Source organism: Xyrauchen texanus, chromosome 44, assembly GCF_025860055.1.
Source record: "Xyrauchen texanus isolate HMW12.3.18 chromosome 44, RBS_HiC_50CHRs, whole genome shotgun sequence".
NCBI lineage: Eukaryota > Metazoa > Chordata > Actinopteri > Cypriniformes > Catostomidae > Xyrauchen > Xyrauchen texanus.
The window spans coordinates 28,046,239-28,067,109 of NC_068319.1; the positions used below are offsets into that span (position 1 = coordinate 28,046,239).

Consider the following 20,871-nt stretch of genomic DNA (forward strand, 5'->3'; position numbering starts at 1 on the left):
GATGCTCCAATCCAATACCTGGATCATTATCATCTCCGATACTGACATTTTTAACTAGTATAGATCTGGATCTAGTATAGTTCAGACGAGCCCCATCCAAATGTGATACTGTGTGTGTTAGTCATGTTCATTATGCTCAAGCTCCATTAAAGTTGTCCATGTGACTCTAGCATTTAATTTAAAGCCTCTTGAAGACATACGATAGCTTTGTGAATCTCAAAAGTCTGGGTTTATAAATAAATGTATAGTCTGCATGTGCATTGTGCTTCAGGAAATGAGCGCTGCTCTGTAGTCAAACAGACACAGCATGCGCGGGCTGATAGTGTGCTGCTGTTTTCAGCTCTCAGAGCGGCACGCAAAATGTGAGCGCTCCACATGAACCATCTCATATGTAGATGCTCGTTAGTTCGATTTGCTTATAACATGCATTGAGTACGGAACCGGTGGAGCAATTCACCAGGGCCCGTATTTACAAAAATCTTAATGCTAAAAGTAGCTCCTAACGTGGAAATTTAAGAGCAACTCTTAAATTAGGGGGATGTCACTCATACTTTTTCATCTAAGAGCAATTTATGAAGCATTTTAATGCTAAAAGTAGCTCAAAACTTAAGGTTCAGGATCAAAAGTTCCTCTAATTCACATATCATGATGTCCAGTTCATGACAATCCAAGCAAGTGATTCAGCCCATTTAAACGGTCACATGAGTGTAAGCTGAAAGTAAAAGTGCTTCTCTTGCGATGTGAGTGTATGTACAATGAGTTTGATTTCAGCCTTTTGTGAGAATGTGATTGCAAATGGACACATGCCATCCATGGTTGCTTAACTACTGTGTGTACTGTTATTACCTTTACTGTTTCTTCATGTGCAAATAAATTACTAAAATTTTATGACTAAAAAAAATCAGGACAAACTGCTATCTACCATTTATAATACAAATATTATTATTTTTGTAACATAATTTTTTTTTTTTAAGTTCAATTTTTGAGTAAAATTGACTAAATATAGTGCTAAATAAGAGTAATTATTATTATTATTCTTAGCAATTGTATGTTTGTTATCTCTGGATATCGGTATTATCCAAAAAAAATCGGTCGACCACTAACCCTTTTACAACTAAAGTGAACAAAAAAAGAGGTCTAAATCCATGTAAATAGAACTGTTCTACTGAAGACTTTCGGCATCGGACGATACTGCGAGTTCAGGTATAGGCTCGGGAGAGAAAAAATAGTATCAGTGCATCTATACTGTAAAATCAACTAAAAATTCCACAAACCATCTCATCTGTTCGTTTTAATACATTTAGGACAGCAATAATGTATGATCCTGACTGTAGGTGTTAGAGGTTGACCGATAGTAGATTTTGCAGATACTGATAACTAAGGTTTTGCCAAAGGTAGATAACGACTCGGTTACTAACGTAACCTCGGTTCCCTGAGAGGAGGGAACGAGTATTGCGTAAGTAGCTTACGCTATGGGAAAACTCCGTTTCTCGAGAAATATTGAAGTCTTTATGTAAAACGCATTGCAGCTGCACAGCAGACAGCAATGAGCGAGGCAGCTCAGTCATTGGCTGTGCTGCGGCAACTTGCTCGAACCAATGACGGGGCGACTCTGAACGCGCAACCAATGAGCGTCATGAGAGTTCTTTAGGTTCAATCGACTGAAGCGACTGACCAAGCACAAGCACGGCAGCTTACGCAATACTCGTTCCCTCTCGAGAGGTCTCTCCTATTGCGTAAGTAGCTTACGCTATGGGAACACCATGCAAAACGCCGTGCGTGCTGACTTCGCTCTATAAAGCCAAAGGCAGATGCCTGAGCCTTAAAGCAAAGTGATTATTCAACGAGCCGGCCAACGGCGAGCTATATAATGGGATAATACAGAGCGCCTTTGCCCCAAGGTGGCCCATGGTGGGGCGCTCATTGTAAAAACACACGCACATATCTTATGTACTGATTTTTCTTTTTACTGATATGCATAAAAAACTCCCTAAGTCAGTCAGAGACGGACCTTATAAGGGAGGAGATAATGCTCAGCATATATGTACTCCAGTCCATACTACAGTCAGGCTGATAGAATGTTGGAATGCAATGAGGGGACCTGTAGGTTATAAAACCTGATAAATGTCGAAGGCCAGGCCCAGCCTGCCGCCGCACAAATATCCTCAATGGGTATCCCACTCGACCACGCCCACAAGGAGGCCATGCTCCTCGTAGAGTGAGCTCTGACGCCTAAGGGGCATTGAAGGTCCTTGGCTTCATAAGCCAGCGCTATAGCATCTTTTATCCAACGCGATATTCTTTGTTTTGAAACTGCGTGACCTTTAGTGCGGCCGCCAAAGCATACGAATAATTGTTCCGTCTGTCTGAACGGGGCAGAACGTTCCAAGTATACTCTGAGCGCTCTGACCAGGCAGAGTAAATTAGCGTCGCTTTCGTCTGCTGAAGACGATAGCGCTGCCAGAGATATAACCTGTACTCTGAAGGGTGTGGAGAGCACTTTAGGAATATACCCGTGCTTTGGCCTAAGGACAACTCTGCAGTCGTTAGGTCCAAATTCCAGGCAAGCAGCGCTTGATGACAGCGCGTGCAGGTCGCCCACTCTCTTGACTGAGGCGAGTGCCAGCAAGAGCGCAGTTTTGAGCGAGAGCTGTTTAAGGTGCACGGTTCGGAGAGGTTCGAACGGGGCACTCTTGAGTGCGTCCAGGACCATGGCCAGGTCCCAGATCGGTACCGAGGGGGGGCGAGGAGGGTTCATCCTCCTAGCGCCTCTTAGGAAACGAATGATTAGGTCGTTTTTCCCTAATGAGCGTCCTTTATCAGGATTGTGTGATGCCGCTATGGCAGCCACATAGACTTTGAGCGTGGAGGGTGTGCGGCCCGCCTCCAGCAGCTCCTGCAAAAAGGCGAGTACACTTGGTATCTCGCACGATTTGGGATTCAAGCTCTTGGTATCACACCAGTCACTGAACACTTTCCACTTTTGGGCATATAAGCGCTTCGTAGAGGGCGCTCGCGCCTCAGTGATGGTTCTCAATACTCCGCTGGGGAGGTTCTCTGGAACCCGTTGAGAGGCCATGCATGAAGGGCCCACAGATCGGGACGGGGATGAAGAATAATCCCGTTGGCCTGCCTGAGGAGGTCCAGCCTCAACGGAATCGGCCATGGGGCAGATTGCATCATCTGCATCAGTTCTGGTAAACACGTCTGGTTCTTCCAGAGTGGGGCTACCAGGAGCACTGCACATTTCACCTCCCTGAACCGACTGATGACCTGAGGTAGCATCGCGATCGGGGGAAAAGCATACAAGGGGCGGCTCGGCCAGACTTGGGCGAGCGCGTCCGTGCTCTTTGAGAAGAAAAGAGGGCAGTGCGCATTTTCCCTGGAGGCGAAGAGGTCGACCTCTGCTTCGCCCAAGGTTTGCCATAACCACTGGACCGTCAGGGGGGTGGAGAGACCATTCTCCTGGGAGAACCTTGTCTCTGGACAGCATGTCCGCTCCCTGGTTCAGGATGCCTGGCACATGCGCTGCTCTCAGCGAGCGCAGGTTGTGCTGTGACCATAAGATGAGCTCCCTGGCCATAGAGTGCAGGGAGCTCGACCTGAGTCCACCCTGGCGATTTATATACGACACTACCGTCATGTTGTCCGTTCGGACAGGACGTGTTCGTTTTTCAGGTACGGAAGCAGGGCTCTGAGAGCCGAGGCGACCGCTTTCATTTCCAGACAGTTTATATGTAGGCGCTTTTCCGGGTTTGACCAAAAACCGGAGACAGGCCTGCCCTCGTAAAGGGCCCCCCCATCCTATTTTGGAGGCATCTGTCGTGATCATTTTTCTCCGCGTGTTCACGCCCAGACTCACGCCGGTTTGATACCAGTCGACGGCCTTCCAGGGCGTCAGGGCTTTTATACAGCCGTGATTCGCTCTGATTAAAAAGTGTCCCGAGCGCCACGCGTGAGTGGGGACACGGCTCTTGAGCCAGCGTTGGAGAGGACGCATGTGCAACAATCCTAGCTGGAGTACAGCTGATGCCGAGGCCATGAGACCGAGCATCATTTGAAATCGTTTGACGGGGGCGTGCGCGCCCGCTCTGAATGATGTTGCAAGGCGCCGAATAGCGAGCGCGCGCTCTGATGAGAGGCGCGCCGTCATCTGCACTGAGACTGGCACTATTCCCAGAAAAGAGATATTCTGGTTGGGGGATAGCACGCTCTTTGCAGAATTGATTCTCAGACACAGACATTCTAGATGACTGATAATCCAAGATCTGTGCATCATTAACTGACTCTCTGATTGTGCTAGGATTAGCCAATCGTCGGGGTAATTCAGTATTCGCACTCCCCGCTGTCTCAGGGGGGAAAGTGCTGCGTCCATACATTTCGTGAATGTACGGGGGGCCAATGATAGGCCGAATGGTAGTACTGTGTACTGGTATGACTGTCCCTCGAAGCTGAATCTCAGAAATGGCCTGTGATGAGGCGCTATCGGAATGTGAAAGTAAGCATCTTTCAAATCCACTGATTGAAACCAATCCCCGGGGCGAACTTGCGCGAGGATATGTTTGGTCGTTAACATTCTGAACGAGCGAATCATTAAAGCTTTGTTCAGATGTCTGAGATCTAGGATGGGGCGGAGGCCACCGTCCTTTTTCGGGATGAGAATGTAGCGGCTGTAAAAACCCGCCTCGCTCATAGAGGGAGGAACAGTTTCTATAGCGCTCTTCTCTATCAGTTTGAGCACCTCGGTGCGTAGAACATGTGAAACATCTTTCCTCACTTTCGTCTCGACCACAGCTGAAAAGCGGGGTGGTCTGCGAGCGAATTGAAGCGAGTAACCGTGTCTTATGTTCAAAACCCATTTCGGCATGTCGGGGATTTTTTTCCCCGGCTTTTGCTCGCACAGATATGGGCTGAATGCTGGCTGGGGGCGTGTCGCAGTGACGTATGGACCCTGCCGGCGAATTGCCTTGTGCTAACACTGAGCTTACAGCTCTCAGAGGCGCGGGAGTGCGCTGAGCAGCTTTGTTGAGTGCCGAGTGCAGGGGTGCGTGTGAGATTACAGGCACGCACGCTATCTCCGTAATGCTCGCAGCATGAGCTGGAGAAATGTTTGAAACTGTATAGACAGTGTTTACGGGTGGGGGTGCATACATTGTGATTGTGCCACTTTCATAAAGCTTCCCGTTCTTAGCGGGGAGTTTCTTGGCTCGCGCGCCGCATCTGCGCAGGTCCTTGAAAGCCTCAGGTTCAGGTCCAGATTCGTCCATGGTGCGGAGAAGTTTGGCCTGATAGACCTGCAGAACAGCCATGGAATGAAGCGCTGACGCAGCTTGGCCGGCGGCGACATATGCGCGACCGACGAGAGCTGAGGTAGATCTGCAGGGCTTCGAGGGATGAGAAGCTTTGGCTTTCCATCCAGCGGTGGAGGGTGGGCACAGATGGTTGGCCATAGCCTCCTCGAGGGGCGGGGTTCCCTCGTAGCCTCTTTCTCTCGCGCCGTCCACCGAGGAGAGCGAGGAAGAGAAAGAAGGCTTCAGGCGAGCAGAGTGCGGGGCTTTCTACGACTTTGAGTTCGTCGTGAACTTCGGGGAAGAAAGGGGAGGGTCTCTGTCGAGGGGCCTGCCGGCGCCCTTGCAGGAACCACTCATCCAGCCAGGTGCAGGCGGGTTCTTCCGGAGAAGACCAGTCGAGCCCGAGGTCTTCCACGGCTTTGGACAGTATGCAGACGATTTCTGAGTCCATGCTGGTGCCCCTGCTCGTGTCCGCTAGTGTCGACGGTGCGGGGTCGAAGTCCGAGCCCGGCCAGTCGTCGGATGCAGCGTCAATGGAAAGGCTGTCATCCTTTTCACCGTCGTCCCCTGACGCGCCGAACGAGACGAGACCCAGCGCTCCGGAGGGGTGCTGGTCGGCCTGCGTGAATAGAACTGGCAGCAGGGAGTCCTCGGGTGGTGGTGAAGCGGACTCCGTGAGCGGCGCTTTTTCTTGCGCGGCTCGAACAGAGGGGATGGCAGCACGGTGGTAGCAGGCTCGTTCACGGCGACGGCGGCAAAGCGAGCGCGCAGCTCGGTGAGGCCCAGGGAGTCACATTCGGGGCATCCGCCTCGAGTGAGAGCAGCTTCTGCGTGGTCAGGTCCCAGGCAGCGAGCGCAGATAATGTGACGTTCCCCGTCAGGAAGAGGGCCTCTGCACGAGGCGCAGGTCGAAGGCATTTTAAACAACACCTCGAATTTGCTCTTTACTAAGGACAAAAAAGCGTCGCAGAGGCGAACACTTGAAAAGTTATTGCTTAGTAAAGGATATAAGGTGATGCGCGCCGGATGGCGTAGCAGAAGGCTTTGAAGGCGGCTGAAGGCGCCGGCATCCTCGTAGCAGTCCTGCTGTAGGCTTGTCGACGGCGGGCGAAAAGACTCCAATAATCCAGAGGATCCAGCGAAGAGAAGGTCTTTGCTGAAGGAGATTAAATCTAAAGAACTCTCATGACGGGGCGCCTAATATATAGCCTTAGCCACGCTAATCTTGGCGGGCTCTGAGCGCACGGGCGTGAAGCATTGGTCGCGCGTTCAGAGTCTCCCCGTCATTGGTTCGAGCAAGTTGCTGCAGCACAGCCAATGACCGAGCTGCCTCGCTCATTGCTGTCTGCTGTGCAGCTGCAATGCGTTTTACATACAGACTTCAATATTTCTCGTGAAACGGAGTTTTCCCATAGCGTAAGCTACTTACGCAATAGGAGAGACCTCTCGAGAGGGAACCGATTAATCGCCGATAGGTTTTTAAAATAGGGATAGACATAGTGGCAACAAGTATCCAAAATAAACACAATCCCAAAAGCAGTTGATTGTGCAACCAGAATCCAAATAATAACCAGAAAAATTCAGAATTGGCTAATAATGCAGGACTTTTAACTATATAAATGTGCCTGAAACACACAAGAGACTCTCATTTTCAAATGACAGAGACTTGGCTCTGTTACAAAGCTCGATATGCAAGTATTTACCAAATTAAGGTTTTTATTGCCTATATATTTCACCAGATGAGGTTTATTGATGAGGAATAGAAAAAAATAAAATAACATTTATGCAACATTCGGCATAGATTTTTGCTGATAACCGATAGGTACTTTATAGAGCTATCGGCACAGATTAATCTGTAAAACCTATATATTGGTCTACCTCTAGTAGGGATGATGGATGTTCCTGCATTCTGTGCTGTAGGTCAGAACAATGAGTAGTTCAGTGTTTTTCGACAGTTCAGCATTGACATTAGTACATGACACAACCTCACACCTATTTTTTTAATTGATTTCATTGTATTGTTGTCATTTGTGTGTGTGTGTGTGTGTGTGTGTGTGTGTAGGAGCTGGTGGAGAAGGTAGTGGTCCTGCAGAGAGCTGTCCAGAAGGCTCAGTGTGGTGTTTCTCCTGATGTGGGCACACTGCTGGCAGAGAAGATGAATCAATATGCCAGTCTTCTGGCATCACAGGGCAACTTACAGACTGCCATATCTTACCTGCCCAGCAACACTGAACAGGTAAGAGTTTATGTTCTATGTCTATGGATATTCTTTCCATATGTTCCATTGAGAGTCATACAAGAGGAAGTCGTTTTCCAGATAGTGAACTATTATTTCCAGTCAATGCAAATAATACTGTACATGTGTTTATTTCCAATAAAACTCAGATTTGTGACAAGGTCTGAATTCGATAAACTGGTTTCTGTGGTGTCCTATTTGGTTCAGTCTAATTTCTCTCCATTTTAACATTTGTTGTAGGTTGCTGTGCAGCAGTTGCGAGATCGTCTGCGCAGAGCTTTGGGTCAGGAGCTGTCTACAGCTGTAATACAGAACACACAACCAGCGATTCCAGCTGCAGCATCAGTGCAAACATACACACCGGTCCAACCTCAACCTCCACAGGTCCCCACACAGTCCACTACTCCTGCTGTACCCCCTCAGTATTACCAACAGGTAAAACACACATGCACAAACGGCTGATTAAACACAGTCTTATGGGGCGTTCACACATACAGAGATCTGCAGCAAAAAATGCGGCTAATAGTCATTAATTTTTAATGAGTTGCCAATTTCCAGCAACTTTTGCCGATACAATGTGGGCATGTTCTGCAATAGAACAAGTAAAAAAAATAATTCACTTTTGCTTTACGGTATACGATTCCCAGAGCGTCAGCAGCTCACACAACGTTGAAGTGACCGAAAGGAAATGTCTCTTAGGGTGTGTTCACATTTGGCAGGTTTGGTTCGATTAAAACGAATTCTGGTGCAATTGCTCTGTTAGTGCGGTTCATTTGAACAAGTGTGAACGCTGTCACACGAACCTTGGTGCACACCAAACAAGCGGACCGAAACCGCCTGAAAAGAGATGCTGCATAGCTTGCCGCACTACTTAAGCCTCGTTGTTAATTGTTCCTCCCTTCAGTTGAAAAATCTTGACTAAATTGTGCTATGCTCCAGTTTATTTATGCCAGCAATGACGCACGCACGCACGACTGGGCAGAGCGCCAAGCACCAGCTACCAATAAGATTGCCTTAATTCTTTATGGGCCAATACCTGTGTGTGTGTGTGTGTGTGTGTGTGTGTGTGTGTGTGTGTGTGTGTGTGTGTGTGTTTGTTGTGTTCAGGGTAGATCTGCCACTACTGTCACGTCCTGGAGTAACCAAACCCCAACAGCTCTGCCCAGTGTTCCTCACCCATTTGTGCCCACTGCTGACCCACAGGTACAGTACAAACAGTCAGACCTGTGCTACTCAAACTTACAGTCACATGCAACACTGTACCGCTGCTGAATATTGAAGCCTCTCATATTCTTACATTACATTTTCTTTTCACACATCTGTTGTGTTCATCTTTAAAAACATGGCACCTCTCCAGAGAATATCATTTGAGGAAATTTTATGCACTGCAGCATAACATTTTCTGGGTTCAATATAAGTTAAGCTTACCACAGAAGTCCCTCAGTTTGTAAAAACAATCAAAACCCCACTATATGGAAATGCACTTACATTAGACATCTATGGGACAAGTGTACCGGAGGTTTTTAATGTACAATTGTGCAGATTATATACATTTTTCCATACAAAAATTTGTGTTATTGGACTTGTTGTTGAAATGGTCAATTTAGTAATTGGATTACTTTTCTAGGTGGATGAAACATGATTACTCTTGGAGTAATCATCGGTTTTAATGATATTATTTACAGAATTCACACTTTTCTACTTCACATAATTGGCACCCATCAACACCATTGCATCACTAGCCACTTTTCCATTATTGAGCCAGTGCGAGCCAGGGCTATCAACTGGCCAGCCATGGCCAATATCCTTGGACCTCGAGCTGCGAGACCAAAGCCGATCTGCAGTCCCACAGCCTAGCCTCAACTGTAACTGTCGTGGTGTCCTGATTGGTCTCTCCACTAATGTGGCTTTTCCACTGCATGGTAGAGCTCGACTCTGCATATCTTTGGGGGGGATTTCCTCTGTGGATAGTACATAGTAGCTGATACTTTTTTAGTACCACCTCGGTCAAGGTTCCAAGCGAGCCGAGCCGATACTAAATGTGACGTCAAAACCCTGCAGATCACTGATTGGTCAGAGAGAATCGTCACTACCAGCGTCACTGGATTAGCGACATGGGACATCAACCCGCTAATTTTAAAGTTAGCAACAGCGATAGCAGTATCATTTGTTCAAGTGACTTTCAAATTGTAAAAAGAAATTACTGTGTGCAAAACCACGGCGTGGTCAATAAACGAGGTGCAGACGTTCCTCTCGTTAGCGACGAACGAAAAAGTATTTCAGGAAGTGTCTCCCCTGTTGCTACCACCGGACCTACCAGTGGAGGGAAAAATGGAGAGAAAAAAACAAAAAAGTGACTACAGAACAATCAAGACCACAACAGCTGGAGTGGTTCAAACAGAAGAAAGTGAAAGTGATTCGCTCAAATGGACGCTATCTATGGCAATAGATCGGCGAGCAATGGGAGGAGGGAGAGTGGCCTGGACTCGGCCACTGTGGAGGATGGTACAATTTGTTACATTTAAGTCCTATATTCTGCTTGAAAGCTTCACTTTATTTAGTTGACCAGCTACTGAAAAGCTTGCTTCTAAAACAACCAGGCCAATTTAACTGTTACGCTTGTGTAAAATCACCATGCAGCAACTGCTTTATGCGGCACAATGAGCTAGTAGCTAACAGCTAGCGGTCGTGTTATTGTTTATTGTTTTGTGTCGCATTTAAGATGATGTCACGGCAGTAGAGACTGTGCAACTATGCCAATCAGCCTATAATCCCACCCACGTTGAGGCGGCACTAAACTGCAGTGGAAAAGCAAGCTCAGAAAAGTAAAGCGAGCAGAGTCGAACCGTAACGTGCAATGGAAAAGTGCCATAACAGCGGGACGATGTCCTAGCACTCTGTCCGTGATCTCGAACCATGGAAAGTTCTTCCTTTGGGCACCGCTTTGTCCTTTGTTCATTTTAACCAATTTGTACTGTGCCCGCATTTTTTTTTTTTTTTATTTTCAAATCTGTTTTCTCCCACACCAGCGTTCTTGGTGTGATACTCCGCCTTTTGACATTGACCTTACCTCAATCCACAGTTGGCCTTGTTTAGCCTAAGGGTAATCGGCAGGTCAAAGGCCTTTGGCCCAGAGGAGGCAGAATGAAGCCCCGGAAGTGACAGTGGGAACACAGCTGGCCCTGGCAGAACTAGGATGCCCTCTTTTGGCCCAATAGTGGAAAGCTCATTGTAAATGCATTACTGCTTTTTTAACCTGCAGATAATCTCACTTGTCTCTTGCTACTGTGGCATGATTTTACCGTAGTGGTAATATACAGTACTATGTTATTAATTCCTAGTGTCACCATTAATTAAATCTCTTCCATTCCCCTAATGAAGTCCAGTCGGCTGAGGATTACAGCATGAAGCACACCCCACTCAACCTTTACATTCCTGATTGTGTCCTGCATGTTTGTCTTCTGTCCTGAGTCATACAGTGCAGTAGAGCTGCAGCTCCAGACCTCCTCAATTGCTGTTTGTTTCATGATTTGGTAATTGAAAAATCCACCATATCTGTTAACAATCTTGGAGGTTGTATCCATAAATGTCATGGAACCTACGGAATAATCTACATTAGGCTCGTAGACATCAGGGCTGGCGTCCAGATGTGCCTAATGGGGCCATTTACAATGAACGTGTGGTTGTGTCCATTTGCGCTGTTTTTCAGTTGCTTTCCAATGTAAACATGCACTGGACAGACGTTGTTGACCGTGAATGAATGAATATCTCTCATGTCTGCTGTTCTCAGGCCGAACCAACACCTCCAGCCTTTGGTCTTCAGTCTACAGTGAATGCGAGTGTACCTTCCTCTACTCCATTCATGTACTCCCAGCAGTACCAGAGTAAGTATAGAGACCCTATAGTGTCTATATACATTTCTTGACAGTAGTTTTTCTCGTTTTTGTGTTCTGTAACTATAAGACCTTAAACTTTCTTTGACATACACATTTTACCATTAAAGATCATAGCAAAATGAAAACTTAAGCAAAGCATGAATTCTTGGTACAAATGATGGCTGCTTTAAAATCTTTGCATGAACCCTCTGCAAGATCTCAAGTATGACGTAAATATATGATCCTTTCACTGGAGCTGTTTTAGTTGGATTCATTTTTACACTCTCATAACTTGCTCCCGTAATGTGAAATTACTTTATACATGACTAACTGCCTGTTCTGTGTCCACACAAATTCTAGACTACCCTCCTGTTCAGCAGTTCACACCAGCTCTCTATCAACCTGTCCAGTACTCTTCCTCTGCGGCTTCTTGTCTTCCTCCTCCACCTTCCTCCTCTGCCGCTTCCGTCTATCCTCCACAGTTCATGCACCCTGCTGTCTCTCAGCCTCCTCCTCAGGGAGGTCAGCCTTTCTCTCCTCCTCCTCCCTCTGGAGTGTCTTTCCAGCATGGTGGGCCGGGCTCGCCCACAGCCTATCTTCCTCCTGCAGTGCGCAGAGCTTCAGGTACTGAGATTGATCCTGCCCTGATCCCAGCCTCACAGAGAACAGGTCTGCACCACAGTACGAGCTCATAAACATAAAGCCATGACTGATCCATCGATTAATCCAGAGCAAAAACAAAGCTTTCGAATAAAAACCTTCGTCTGTAAACATACAGGCTGATAAATATGTGGGCCGGGCAGTAAAGCTTGATGTAGATATTTTTCAGCCTTTTAGATGATATTCAGAATAATATTCTCAGTATTTATATATTTGCTCTGAAATGGCATGAAAGGGTTTTTTTTTGTTTGTTTGTTTTGTTTTTTGTTTCTAACAGAGAAACTATCATTTTAACCAAAAACCCTTTTTTTTCTACCCTGTTTTTGTTTCACTTCAGGGAAACTATAATTGCAACGAAAAAGCCGTTGATTCAAATTATTAAAAGCAAGAAGTAAAATATAGCAAAAACCTAGTTTGTCTGCATCAATATTAATAACATTTATGTATCAATTTAACAATAATTTATTACAGTACATAAACAGCAATATTTAGTATTGGTCAATTTTACATAAAAACACAAATATTTTAATTTAATTTATTGTGAACACCGCTTAACCTGGTCAACTAAAAAGAGACAATCCTAATTTATTGTTTTTGTTTAAAAAAAAAAAAAGAATGTAGGGCAGGAAAATAATATTTGTTATTAAAATATATATAAAAATGTTTTGTTGCAATTTACACCTTTCTATAAAAGCGTGTGTATTGTGATATATATCATAATCAACCACATTTTTACTTAAATTGCCCACCCATAATTAAGTGTACATGATAACTCCTAAACTTTTCCCTGCAAAAATTATAATCTCATCAATAGAAAGAAATGAAGATATCATGATTAGTGTGTGTATATTTATATATATATTAATATTCTCGGTGCTTTTATTGTTCAGTCTGGTTCTGTAGTCATTATGCATACCAGAAATTGTCTAGAACTTGCTATTATTTATTCACAGGAGGATTAAACCAAGACACAGCCTGGTCTTTGGAAGGTGAATTCATACAAAGAGATACAACAATCTAATATTGTGGACCATAATTGTCCCGCTTTAATTATTAATAAATAATTGCCAAAATCAATCAGGCACCAATTTAAGTCTAGCATTTACTAGAAGTGATTTTGCGCAATGATTAAAACATTTCATAAATGTTCATATTTACAAATGTTCATCTCTAAGAATTACTAAAAGTACTAAAGTACTTTTGATTGAGAGCGCTGCAATCATCAGATGTATTAGCTGTGGTAATCAGTATGATGTAATGCACCAGGACAAGTGTAAACAACTTATTTTCAGAGTGAAATGGTTAAGTGGTCAGTTTACCCATAAATGCAATGATTTTGGAATCATTTACTCACCAACATGTCATTCCAAACCTTCCAAAACAGAATCTTCAAGCTGCTCTTTTCCATACAATAAAAGGGAATGGTGACCGAGGCAATTAAGCTCCAAAATGTACAAAAAAGCACCATAAAAGCAGTCCATGCGACTTGTGCACTGTATTACAAGTCTTTTGAAGCTATATCATTGTTTTTTTGTGAGAAACAGACCAAAATGTATGTTGTTATTCTCTGAAATCTTCCCTTTCTCCCTAGTTCTCAAATCTCATTTGTGCCTGCATATATTGAATCATGTCACATCAAGAGGCATCTCGGTAATGATTCTCTTGTCTTTGACTTCAAACCTTGTGTAACACATCCTGACATGGCATATTTGAAAGAACAACAACAGAAATGAGATTTTCGACAACCTCAGTCCCAATCCACTTGTATTGTATGGAAAAGAGCAGTGTGAATATTCGTGAACATTTCCCCGTGTTCTGTGGAAGAAGAAAAAAAAAGCCCCTTTTGGTTGGAAAAAGACATGTGGACAAGTAAATGATGACAGAATTCATTTTTGTTAACTATTCCTTTAATATCCATCTGGTATTGGCCTATAAGAGGTAGGTTTGGCTGTGCTGTGTCCTCTATAGAGATAAATGAGATGATGTGTTCCATGTTCTGCTTCAGGACCCCAAAACGGATGGAATGACCCCCCCAGTCTTAACAGAGTACACAAGAAGAAGAAGGTGAGTTTCATTTAAATTCATCTTGCTTAATATGTACATGAAGTTACGCTGATTTCAAGAAAACTGTGTCTGTTTTGGGATCCAGATTCCAGAAAACTACACTCCGCCAGCCCCCATCACAGCACCCATAATGACACCTCTAGGGGACCCTCAGTCCCTGGCGGCCCCTGGTACACAGACCCATCACCCTCAACATCAGGTCCCAGATCAGTCTGTGGCCCCCACCCACTTTAATCCCAGCCATCAGCAGTCACTGGGGCCACCAACCCAAAATCCCCACCTGCCTCAGGTGCATATGGAAGGTGCGCCTGGAGCACCGATTGGAGACTTCATTAAGGTATCAATTTACATAACAGATTTATCACTTTTTCTATAAAGGAGGGGTTTAAGAAAACTGTGCAATTTAATCGATTCCCAGCCCTAATATTTTCATAAATGTTAATATTTTGCTTTGGAAAAGTATTTATCCATGTTCATGTTCAAACCCTCCAGTGTGGCTGAACTGAAGAGTGGGCCAAAATTCCACCACATTGTTGTGAAAGGTTGCTCTCAAGTTAACTGAAGCGTTTGGTTGCAGTTGTTGCTGCTAAAGGTGGCACAACCAGCTAATTTATACGTTTAAGGGGGCAGTTGGTTTTTAACATGGGTGATATTAGGGTTGTGCCGATGGACGATATCATCGTCCATCGTGATGGCTGACCAACATCACGATGTAGAGCCACCATCGTGATGCCACGCCCCCTTTTGCGAGTCTTGCTAGTGTGACTCACTAATCCTAGTCTCTTCTGTAGTTAACCTAAAAACTTTGCAGGGATTGCTCTGTAAATTAAATTGAGAATATAACTAATGCATATATGCTATTTTAAATACTGTAGTATATGCCAGAGACGTGACGTGTTAGTCTGTGAAAATACCGTGAAATATTGATCTTGACATTGTTAGCTTCTTGTCTTTTTTTTACATGTCTTACACTGTACATTTAGATTAAAATATGTTATGTTGTAGGCTACAAGAAAATAGCCTTTATTAATTAATTACAGGTGCTTCTCAAAAAATTAGCATATTGTGATAAAGTTCATTATTTTCCATAATGTAATGATAAAAATTAAACTTTCCTATATTTTAGATTCATTGCACACCAACTGAAATATTTCAGGTCTTTTATTGTTTTAATACTGATGATTTTGGCATACAGCTCATGAAAACCCAAAATTCCTATCTCAAAAAATTAGCATATCATGAAAAGGGTCTCTAAACGAGCTATTAACCTAATCATCTGAATCAACTAATTAACTCTAAACACCTGCAAAAGATTCCTGAGGCTTTTAAAAACTCCCAGCCTGTTTCATTACTCAAAACCGCAATCATGGGTAAGACTGCCGACCTGACTGCTGTCCAGAAGGCCATCATTGACACCCTCAAGCAAGAGGGTAAGACACAAAGAAATTTCTGAACAAATAGGCTGTTCCCAGAGTGCTGTATCAAGGCACCTCAGTGGGAAGTCTGTGGGAAGGAAAAAGTGTGGCAAAAAACGCTGCACAACGAGAAGAGGTGACCGGACCCTGAGGAAGATTGTGGAGAAGCGACCGATTCCAGACCTTGGGGACCTGCGGAAGCAGTGGACTGAGTCTGTAGTAGAAACATCCAGAGCCACTGTGCACAGGCACCAGAAACAGCGGCAGAAGCGCCTGACCTGGGCTACAGAGAAGCAGCACTGGACTGTTGCTCAGTGGTCCAAAGTACTTTTTTCGGATGAAAGCAAATTTTGCATGTCATTCGAAATCAAGGTGCCAGAGTCTGGAGGAAGACTGGGGAGAAGGAAATGCCAAAATGCCTGAAGTCCAGTGTCAAGTACCCACAGTCAGTGATGGTCTGGGGTGCCATGTCAGCTGCTGGTGTTGGTCCACTGTGTTTTATCAAGGGCAGGGTCAATGCAGCTAGCTATCAGGAGATTTTGGAGCACTTCATGCTTCCATCTGCTGAAAAGCTTTATGGAGATGAAGATTTCATTTTTCAGCACGACCTGGCAGCTGCTCACAGTGCCAAAACCACTGGTAAATGGTTTACTGACCATGGTATTACTGTGCTCAATTGGCCTGCCAACTCTCCTGACCTGAACCCCATAGAGAATCTGTGGGATATTGTGAAGAGAAAGTTGAGAGATGCAAGACCCAACACTCTGGATGAGCTTAAGGCCGCTATCGAAGCATCCTGGGCCTCCATAACACCTCAGCAGTGCCACAGGCTGATTGCCTCCATGCCAAGCCGCATTGAAGCAGTCATTTCTGCAAAAGGATTCCCGACCAAGTATTGAGTGCATAACTGAACATAATTATTTGAAGGTTGACTTTTTTGTATTAAAAGCACTTCTTTTATTGGTCGGATGAAATATGCTAATTTTTTGAGATAGGAATTTTGGGTTTTCATGAGCTGTATGCCAAAATCATCAGTATTAAAACAATAAAAGACCTGAAATATTTCAGTTGGTGTGCAATGAATCTAAAATATATGAAAGTTTAATTTTTATCATTACATTATGGAAAATAATGAACTTTATCACAATATGCTAATTTTTTGAGAAGGTCCTGTATTAGTAGTTGTAGTGTCTCAGAAAATCTTGCTCATTGTCACATAGCTCTTGTATACACTGAAGCGGCAGTTTAAGATAAACCCAGACCAGCGAACGTCAGATAACTTTTGTCTGGTTAATACTTTTAAAGAAAAATTTCCTTGGCCATAAATCCATAATGTCAAATCAAATGAAAGAAACAAGGTGAATATGAATAACACACATTTATTAAAACATAGAAGAACAACAAATAAAGAACAGGAAAACGGGAACAACACTCAGACCGAAACTCGGCATTAACATTTCACTTATAATTAGCAGCACAATTAACTTCAGCACAGGCTACAAAATAAATTATGTTATTGAAATATTGTAAAGTGGTCATATGAACTACACAAATGAACGCTTAAAAAATAATATGCAAAATCGAATAGCTCCAGAACGGATGGCTAAAAATGCGTAAAGAAGTCTAATATCTTTCACCATAGACCATGTTTAAATTTCGATGTTTCTGGCCAGAAATACCAACATATTCACTTTATCTGGTTTTAATAAGCTGCGGATTGGAGTAACTACACTACCCGCTGTGCTGAAGACCCGCTCTGATGGAGTACTGGTAGCACATATGCACAGATATTGCCGTGCTAATCTTGCCATGAACGGAAACCTTTTGTCGTTCGTTTTCCACCAAGTCAGCGGGTCCTCTTCCCCATCAATGGCCATTTCCTGCAGGTACATGGTCATTTCTGCCTCGACCTTTTGCTCATCAGTGAGTAAAATAACGAAATTTATAGTTTTTAAGTGGAAAATAGTATTTGTGTAAAGAGATATATTAAAATAAAAAGTGCACAACTCTTAAGTGAAAGCTAAAAAAAAAATGCTTCACGTGTCGTGCAACCTACTGATAAAGCGCCGACGAGTCATTAGTTGGGTTAGTAAAATAACGAAATAATAATTTTTCATATAATTTTTGAAAATTATATGAAATTATATAATCCCCCCCCCACCCCACCGACGATATCATCGTCCATCGCGATGTTTTACTGTCAACATCGTCAACTGCCAATTTAGGGGACATCGCCCAACCCTAGGTGATATAGGTGTTGGATAACTTTTGTTTTGCTGAAATAAAAATTATTTACTACAGATTTGAAAAATAGTTCTGTTTACTCGTGTTACCTTTTATGTCATATCTCGTTTTGAAGATCTAAATCTATTTAGTATGAAAAATACACACGAATAGAAAAAATCAGGAAGGTGCAAATACTTTTTCACATCATTGTATTATATAAAATACATACCAACAATTTTTGTCCCATCAGTGGTCTTTTATTTTGTGTTTTACGCATACTAAACTTTATTTTGTCTCTCAGCCACTTCAGTCCATACCCACTGAGAAGATCACTAAGAAGCCAATCCCTGAGGAGCACATGGTTCTGAAGACCACATTTGAGGGACTGATCCAGAAGTGTTTGGCTGCAGCCTCAGACCCGGTGTGTACATGCTAGCCAATGAATCGCTACTATTAACCTTTTCTACTGTGTATTATAATGATTTGAGTCCTGTTATACTTGAAGCACATTTAATTCTAGATTTGAACTTTGTGTGAAAAGCATTCAAGTAAAAAAAGTTAATTTCATTGCTGTTGACCAAAATGTGCAAATTTGTGCAATCCTAGTTTTCGTTTTCATACGACTAAATGTATCTCTATGCAGTGTTTGTTTGTTGATAAATGTTTAAAAAATTCAGTCTAGAGTATTTTAGAATTGATTTAAAATTCACCTGCATTTCAAATGACCACATTGATTTATTTTTCCCATCGTCCTAACAGCAAACAAAGAGGAAGTTGGATGATGCACATAAGAGGCTTGAGTTCCTCTATGATAAGCTAAGAGAACAAACTGTGAGTATTTTACTGTTAACTAACGCACATTTTCATTTCACCCAATGTACACTATTACAAAACCATGTGGCACCTTAAAGCGACAGTTCACCTAAAAATAAAAATTCTCATCATTTTCTCAACCTCATGCCATCCCAGATTTGAAGGACTTTCTTTCTTCTGCAGAACACAAAGATTTTTAGAAGTATGCAAGTGAATGGTGGCCAGAAATTTGAAGTTCCAAAAAGCATATAAAAGCAGCTTAAAAGTAATCCATACGACTCCAATGGTTAAATCTACATCTTTGTAAGCAATATGATAAGTGTGGGTGAGAAACGGATCAATATGTTAGTAATTTTTTGCTATCGCCACTTTCAAATGATTATTCTTTTATTTTTGCTGATTCACATTCTTCATGCACATCACCGCCTACTGGCCAGGGAGGATAATTTATAGTAAAACATTTTTTTTTTATATAAATAAATAAATATTTTATCTGTTTCTCACCCACACCTTTCATATCGCTTCTGAAGATATGGATTTAACCACTGGTGTTGTATGGATTACTTTTATGCTGCTTTTATGTGTTTTTTTGGAGCTTCAAAGTTTGGTACCCATTCATCTACAGAGCTGAAATATTCTTCTAAAAAAATCTTCATTTGGGTTCAGCAGAAAAAAGTAATCTGGGATGGCATGAGGGTGAGTAAATGATGAGAATTTTCATTTTTGGGTGAACTGTCGCTTTAAGACACAAACTTAAAAATCTTCATTTGGGAGTGATGGCGTAGTGGTCTAAGCACATAACTGGTAATCTGGTAATCAGAAGGATGCTGGTTCGAGCCCCACAGCCACCACCATTGTGTCCTTGAGCAAGGCACTTAACTCCAGGTTGCTCTGGAGGGATTGTCCCTGTAATAAGTGCACTGTAAGTCGCTTTGGATAAAAGCGTCTGCCAAATGCATAAATGTAAATGCATAAAAAAAATGTTCTTTGTTTCTTTTCTCCAGCTTTCTCCAGCTATTGTAGGTGGTCTTCATAATATGGCCCACAGCATTGAGTGCCGCTCCTACACCGACGGACTCAACATCCACACGCACATCGTTAGCAACAGCAACTTCAGCGAGACCTCAGCCTTCATGCCAGTCCTGAAAGTGGTGCTAACGCAGGCCAGCAAACTGGGGGTTTGATATCCAGAAAAGCCTCAAATGCACACACACACACACACACACACACACACACACACACACACACACACACACACACAAACCAGTATTCTCACAAATCCTCAAGCCATCATTAAGGAAGGACCAGTTGTGCATATATTTTGCCAGTCTTTACATGTCTGTGATATGGCAATGATAGGGCCATTTTTAGTTTTTTGGTCTTTAGATTCTTCATCATGTAATTTTATGTTGTTAGTATATATTTGAAATCATGACAGAGCTGAGTGCAATAGGGCCTTCCTTCAATTTTATTTCTGTATAAAATAAGTGTCTTTTAATGAAAAAATGAATATAGTAAAACAAAATGCATGTTTTATGCTTTTAAGTGAAGAGTAGTCTGAGTGAGATCATAGTTGCATTAAATACACTGTGCATTATTCTGTAGAAGTTTGTTTTATCTTTCATGTTTGATTTTTAGAAAAACTGGTGTTTACAGTTATGAAATCATGTAATTTCAGTCATGATCATTTCAGTTTTTTAATTTCTGGATACATTTTTGATTATTGAATGGCATGGCCTCCGCAGAAGCAGGTTTAATATGACAACGTGGTAACAAGCAAAAAACATTTGCAATAAATTCTATTTGTTTGAACAGTTTGGCGCTCATACAATTGGGAATTTAGAAATATATCTTGACATATAGAATTATATCATACATATCTTATGTTTGTATGATGATAATAATGCTGCCTGTCTTTATTGTATGTCACTAAATGTCTAATTTAGAGTCTTAAAGACATGCACCATTTTTTCCTTAGTCTGATAATGGTAACAATACCCTAATTCTCATTTTAAGTGGCTAAACAAACCAGATCTGATGTGCAGAATTATTTTATAATACTTTTTCCAAAGGATACAACTTAAGCCAGGCTACAAAAAAGGGAATGCTATTTTTATAATCGCTATTAATTTTTGTTTTATTTCTCTACACAATCACAGCCAGTCATTAAGTCTGTTTTGAGCGAGATGTTTCGCATATGGCTGTACAAAAGTTTTGAGGCTTGCGCCCTCTGTACTGTCTCAGTAATTGAGGTTGTACTGTACATCTGATGACTGTTTTGCAGTTTGATC

At 42.8% G+C, this 20,871-nt stretch overlaps 1 protein-coding gene across 6 annotated transcripts in view; it reads left to right on the forward strand.

Annotated features, from left to right (window-relative positions):
• Positions 1 to 19,844, forward strand: part of LOC127636708 (protein transport protein Sec31A-like) — a 40,395-nt gene extending 20,551 nt beyond the window's left edge. For 2 of the 6 annotated variants that reach the window (XM_052117386.1, XM_052117392.1), the window contains 11 exons: positions 7,354 to 7,527; positions 7,768 to 7,962; positions 8,635 to 8,730; positions 11,318 to 11,411; positions 11,763 to 12,071; positions 13,016 to 13,051; positions 14,068 to 14,126; positions 14,212 to 14,463; positions 18,069 to 18,188; positions 18,527 to 18,598; positions 19,585 to 19,844. In XM_052117386.1, coding sequence (XP_051973346.1) covers positions 7,354 to 7,527; positions 7,768 to 7,962; positions 8,635 to 8,730; positions 11,318 to 11,411; positions 11,763 to 12,071; positions 13,016 to 13,051; positions 14,068 to 14,126; positions 14,212 to 14,463; positions 18,069 to 18,188; positions 18,527 to 18,598; positions 19,585 to 19,764 — 1,587 coding nt within the window. In that variant the 3' untranslated portion in view covers positions 19,765 to 19,844. The remainder of the gene's footprint in view (positions 1 to 7,353; positions 7,528 to 7,767; positions 7,963 to 8,634; positions 8,731 to 11,317; positions 11,412 to 11,762; positions 12,072 to 13,015; positions 13,052 to 14,067; positions 14,127 to 14,211; positions 14,464 to 18,068; positions 18,189 to 18,526; positions 18,599 to 19,584) is intronic. The other 4 variants (XM_052117388.1, XM_052117387.1, XM_052117390.1 and 1 more) reach the window with 4 other exon arrangements.
• Positions 19,845 to 20,871: the final 1,027 nt, after the last annotated feature.